The 5,301-nt window shown below is 35.9% G+C and overlaps 1 protein-coding gene across 1 annotated transcript; it reads right to left on the reverse strand.

Moving 5' to 3' along the window:
- Window positions 1–1,912: 1,912 nt before the first annotated feature.
- On the reverse strand, window positions 1,913–3,669 carry LOC149150202 (protein DMR6-LIKE OXYGENASE 1-like). The gene is made up of 4 exons (XM_089440487.1): window positions 3,418–3,669; window positions 2,980–3,227; window positions 2,541–2,865; window positions 1,913–2,441 (listed from the first exon to the last, which is right to left on the reverse strand). The coding sequence occupies exons 1-4, from the start codon at window positions 3,625–3,627 to the stop codon at window positions 2,193–2,195; spliced, it is 1,032 nt and encodes a 343-aa protein (XP_089296613.1). The 5' UTR covers window positions 3,628–3,669; the 3' UTR covers window positions 1,913–2,192.
- Window positions 3,670–5,301: the final 1,632 nt, after the last annotated feature.

The raw sequence follows: 5,301 nt of genomic DNA on the forward strand, positions 1-5,301 counted from the left end.
CTCGCTGGAAACTTATTGGGAATCGTTTCATGTAAATTACTTCCAACAACAACCTTTGCCTACCTATTAGCTGGCATATTCCTCATCCCTTTTTCGTTCAAGACACCTTTGGTACCTTCATTTTTCTGTCTCATTTGCGGATAGAAAATGCATGTTTTTCGTATAACTGAATCCATCATTTTTGGATAATCAAAATCCAGTTTTTCCTTCATAAAATTAGGTAGACTACTGATGAAGTGTTGAATCTTAGCTTTTTCCTACTGCATGTATGATACATATCGCAACAGGGAGGTAACTCGCGCTACAAACTCGTCCATGGTTAAGGCTCCCAGTTTCAAATTGTGAAACTCTTTCACTTTCTCGTCATAGTAACACTCTGTCAGGGATTTATCCTTGAAATATTTTAAAAATTCTTCCCAAGTAATTTGTTGTTCTTCAATTTTCCACACAGTTTTTATTTCTTCCCACCATAGAGTGTACTTACTTCGTAGTTGATATACAACCAATCTTTCCTTCAGATTATCGTCATACTCATAGATCTGAAATATCGATCCATATCAATCAACCATGCATCTTCTTCTTCTTCAGTTTCACCTTCAAAGATCAGGGGTTTTATTTTTTTAAATTCTCCCTGTAGTTCATTTTTTTGCCTTCTACTTTTCGATTGTCAGAGACATTATCAGAACGCCCTTCCTCATTATCCTATCCCCCTTCCAACTCAGCATTACCTTCCCTCTGATTGAAGGTTGCAGTTCTATTCCCGTTATTGACACTGGGGTCAAGTCCACGTTGATTCTGTCGATCAGACAAAATTTTTAAAATCCTCCCTTTCTCATGCCGCAACCTTTTGTTATCAGTTCTCAAACTAATCATTTCAACACGTAACTGTTGGACAGTTTCTAGTAGGGCAGCATTGGCCTAACGTGATTTTTCACCGAGTTCTATCCACATTTCCAGATCATCCCCTACATAAGGTGTGTCTCACCGTTAGATGGTCTGGATCCTCTCTACATTCTCTGTGTTCATTTATCCACACATTGTCTCAGTTTAGTTCCCATAAGCCTAAGTGTTAGAACATATGCTCTGATATATAACAAACATACAAACCTTTAATTTTTATTTTTTTTGGGTGTATTATGCATACCAATACCTAGCTCAATTCACGAGGTAATTAATTGGAAATAAATATATAGTGTATATCAACCTTTGATTATGTTGTGGATATTAATGCTCTTAACGAATGGTTTTAAAGGTCTCGCCCTCATAAAACAAGCATAAATAAAGAATACACCCCTACTTGGTATAAAGTTGGTGGCAAAGATATCAAGTTGTCAAGAATTTAACACATTTAAGGCTCGATTGTGCATCTCTCTAGATAATTCGTAGACCCTAATTGACTATCAAACTCTAGGTCTTATTGAGCAATCATCACAAAATTGTATGAACATGTTTTTCAGCCATTGTGCTCCTCACTCCAGCTCCAAGTCTAGCTCCAAGTCTGTATCTTTTGCAGTGATTTCTTGATCGTTTTGCCAATTGATTGCCAACCAAGAAACTATAGGGATTGAATTTATGGCTTCTTTGATGTGTAATATGACACACAATAATGTTTACATAGGGCAACCAAAAAACAATACAGATTGAATTTATGGCTTCTTTGATGTGTGATATGATTTGTTTACTAATACAATTTTCTGCAGCACAAATTTACAAGCAATTTCAAAAAAAACAAATATCATATAAATTAAAATGCTAATACGAAAATATCAATAATCGCATCCTATCTTCCATGGTTTAAACTTTAAATTGCAAACAAAAAAACGTCAACACACCCATGTAATATCATTAAGCCAGCAGCTGCAGTACAGGCCATGCAAGAAATTAACAATTTGAACAACATAAATAACCGTCATAATTTAAATCTGAAATTTATTGAATAATGGATGGGGTAGTTAAACTGGAGGGGCTAATATCAATTGGAATGTCTACTCAGAATGGCTCAGCAATATCATTATGCAGCTGGAGCTTCATATTCTTGTTTGCGAATACTTTTCAACGACAACGACATTTTGGGTACTATTACTCTTAATTTATTACTACGAATTTGAAATGACAACGCATATGCCAAAAGCAAAGGCAAATGACTATTCAAATTCTTGATGCCTCCATCACAGACCAACAGAAATGATTGTTCAATGAACAATCTTGAAACGATCCAGTACACTCTTTCCCTTTAATTCCTGGTTCCAGAAAGCTCCTAAAAACTCTTCAAACTTGTATCCTCTATACACAGCCGGCTGATGTTCATCCACCATGCTCGTTGCAGGAGCAATAAAAGCATCGTCTCCAGGAGTACAGAAAGTGGGAATTGATATGCGTGCACTCTGCATATTCGTTACAGCCCGATGCTCCACGCTCTTAAATTTCCCATTGCTCACAACCTAATACAATTCAAATCACACACAACACAAAGTGAATGATTACTATCAAATTCTTGCACAGAGAGAAATAACTATATAGATCTACTCATTCTTTCTCACCTGCAGCTGATCTCCCAGATTGACCACAAACGCGTTAGCTATGGGTTCTACAGAAACCCACTTTCCATTTCTGAATACTTGCAGGCCACTGACATTATCGCTTTGCATTAACACAGTGATGGCACTTGCATCTGAATGCTTTGCTGCACCAATAGTAAGATCTGGGTTTGGACATGAAGGATAGTAATTTATATTCATCACTTGCCTATGTTTTCCAAGAATTTTATTCAAGTAATTGGAATCTAGCCCCAGAGCTTCTGAAATTGCAGCCAGCAACCTTAATATCAGTGCTCTCAGCTCACCAGCGTACTTGCCCGCAATTTCTCTGTAACAAAATCTGAAGTCAAAACAGCTAAACTTTTCCATGGTGGGTTAAGATGAATCTTTGCTAGTGTTCTGTCTTTAGATATTTTATAACAGATAAAGGTTTGCTGATTACCTGTAGGCTGCTGGTTTTTCAGGCCAAGAGCCGATGACTTCTTCTAGAGGATGACAAGGGTGTGTGAGACAGTCCACCCAGTTGAGAACTGTGTCTTTGCTGCGATTGAAGCTGGTAGAAAGCTGGACTGGCTGCTTTATGTCCTCTGAGTAGAGGCATGCTCGGTCTTCGATAGGCATTTCGAAGAACTCTTTGGCTATACCCATCATGCTTTCCATGACATTCTTTGGCACGCCATGGTTCACTATCTGATATCAACCAAAACAAATTAAAAAAATTAGTCAATCAGATATGAAACTTGACCTAGTCACTATATTAATACCAGCATACCAACAGAGATGTATAGACTCAATAGTCTGCAAGTGTGACAGAAATCCAACCAAAACTCTAAGTATTTGAGGGGAGGTAGAATTGTTGGGTAGAAACTGAGGTGTGCACCTGGAAGAAACCATCCTTTTCGCATGCAAGTCGGATTTGATGGACTACTGTTGCTCTGTTAGGGCCATCCAGGTCTTTTAGGTCTATCACAGGGATGCTCTGAGAGTAAGAGATCTGAGACACCTGTAGGCGTTCATGGGGGGGCAGGATATATCTTTCCTGCACCTCCAGGTTGTTTGTGACACTAAGCTGTTGGGTCTGAGCATCCATTGTAGAAGATCTTGCTCCAATTTGTGTGATACGGATATTAAACTTGGGAATTTATAGAGTTTAGATAGTTTCGACATTGGTTTAAGTTTAAAATGTTTTAGTGTTAAAATTTGTGAAAATAATTTATTTTATTGTGAATTTTCTGAATATTTTAAAATTTGATGGTCAATTTGACGACCGAGTATTGTCCGGATCCAAATGGATATTTTTCCTTCTTCGGAAAGAGATGGATTGAATTTAGAGCGCCTGACGACGAGTACGCTTTTGAAATTTAGAGCGCCTGTCGGGATCCGAGGTACGCTTTTGAAATTTTGTTGAAGTTCCTCGACATTGGTTTTTGATAAAGGCCGTTTCACATCACGAGTGACCATTTGGCGTTATTATTAATTTTATTAAATTTTCGAAGCATTGAACCTAGTTCATCGTTCATCTCACCTTTTAAAGCAACTTTCGGTAAACGAATCATTTTTTCCATTTGATTTTTTTATATATTTGTAATTTTTAAAAGCTAATGGAAAAGTCTAACAACAATAATATAATTTTTAATTTAATTTTTTAATTAAAGAATTGATTGATTTTTAATAATGTGTATAGAGATATATATATATATATATATATATAGATGAAGGGTGGGTAAAAAGAATATTGGATAAAATATAATGAGAGTAGAATAAATGAAATATGGGGTGAAATTAATTTATTTTTATTAGGTAAGATTATAGCAATTATTTGTTTGTTGATGACTATTAGTTCATCTTTAACATATGCAATATATAATGTTTAACTTTTCTTTTCAAGATATTTTTTTTTTTTAGAGGATAAAAGTGTTTGCAAATAGCCTAGATTATATGCATAATCATCATTTAACTTTCCTATATATATATATATATATATATATATATATATATATAGATATATATATATAATAATTTGAAGGTTTTATTACAATTTTTCCTCCATACAATGCGACTTGGATCATACATATTCTATTAACCTTGTCCATGTCTTTTGTTGTTGCTCCACCACTAATATTCTCCATCTCGATTGGTGCAACTAGGACCGAAACACCCACCATAGCCAAAATTGCCTCTTTCCTCTACTAGGACCATTGCATCCCTCACCACCACCTCCACAACTACCTCTATTATTGGTAATATAATTTTGATGGGGAGTTTTGCCAAATTCCAAGATAAATGGCAAGAAATTGTTGTTTCTAAGCCCCCTTCCTCCACACAAAGCAGTTCAATTGTTTCAAAGGAATTCTTCCCATCTGCCATGAGGAATTCAAGTAGCTTCCTTTAGAGGTAAGTCATTATATCACACAACAACTCAATATGTCAAAATGAAAGCAAATATTTCAACACAACAACTTCTTCAAGCACCAAGGACTTAGGTGGATAGTATAATTTATGCCAAAGATTTATGGAGGGTATATACAATAAAGTGAGAAAGTGATATTGTGGGGGAGAATTGTTTACTGGTAACAAATAGTTATTACACCACAAAACCATAAAATTCTCAACATTTGAGCATGGAAATAGTAGACACCCCAAAAATTTGAAATTAAATAAGGTGCTCACATGAAGACAATGTCCTCAAAAGTGGCAATCGGATCATCACAAATGAACACCCATTCGAACACATGCGTTATCCTAGGAGCATGCAAGCATGCAT

The sequence above is a fragment of the Pinus tabuliformis genome, chromosome 9, assembly GCF_031772625.1.
Source record: "Pinus tabuliformis cultivar Carrire ecotype Pingquan chromosome 9, CPIR1, whole genome shotgun sequence".
Classification (NCBI taxonomy): Eukaryota; Viridiplantae; Streptophyta; class Pinopsida; order Pinales; family Pinaceae; genus Pinus; species Pinus tabuliformis.

Bases quoted from the DNA above. Each gene is read 5' to 3' on its own strand.
- LOC149150202 (XM_089440487.1), bottom strand. From the start codon at position 3,627: ATGGATGCTCAGACCCAACAGCTTAGTGTCACAAACAACCTGGAGGTG. The intron at 3,228-3,417 runs GTGCACACCTCA...GGTTGATATCAG, and splicing joins AAAAGGATGGTTTCTTCCAG to ATAGTGAACCATGGCGTGCC. The intron at 2,866-2,979 runs GTAATCAGCAAA...ATTTTGTTACAG, and splicing joins GAAAAACCAGCAGCCTACAG to AGAAATTGCGGGCAAGTACG.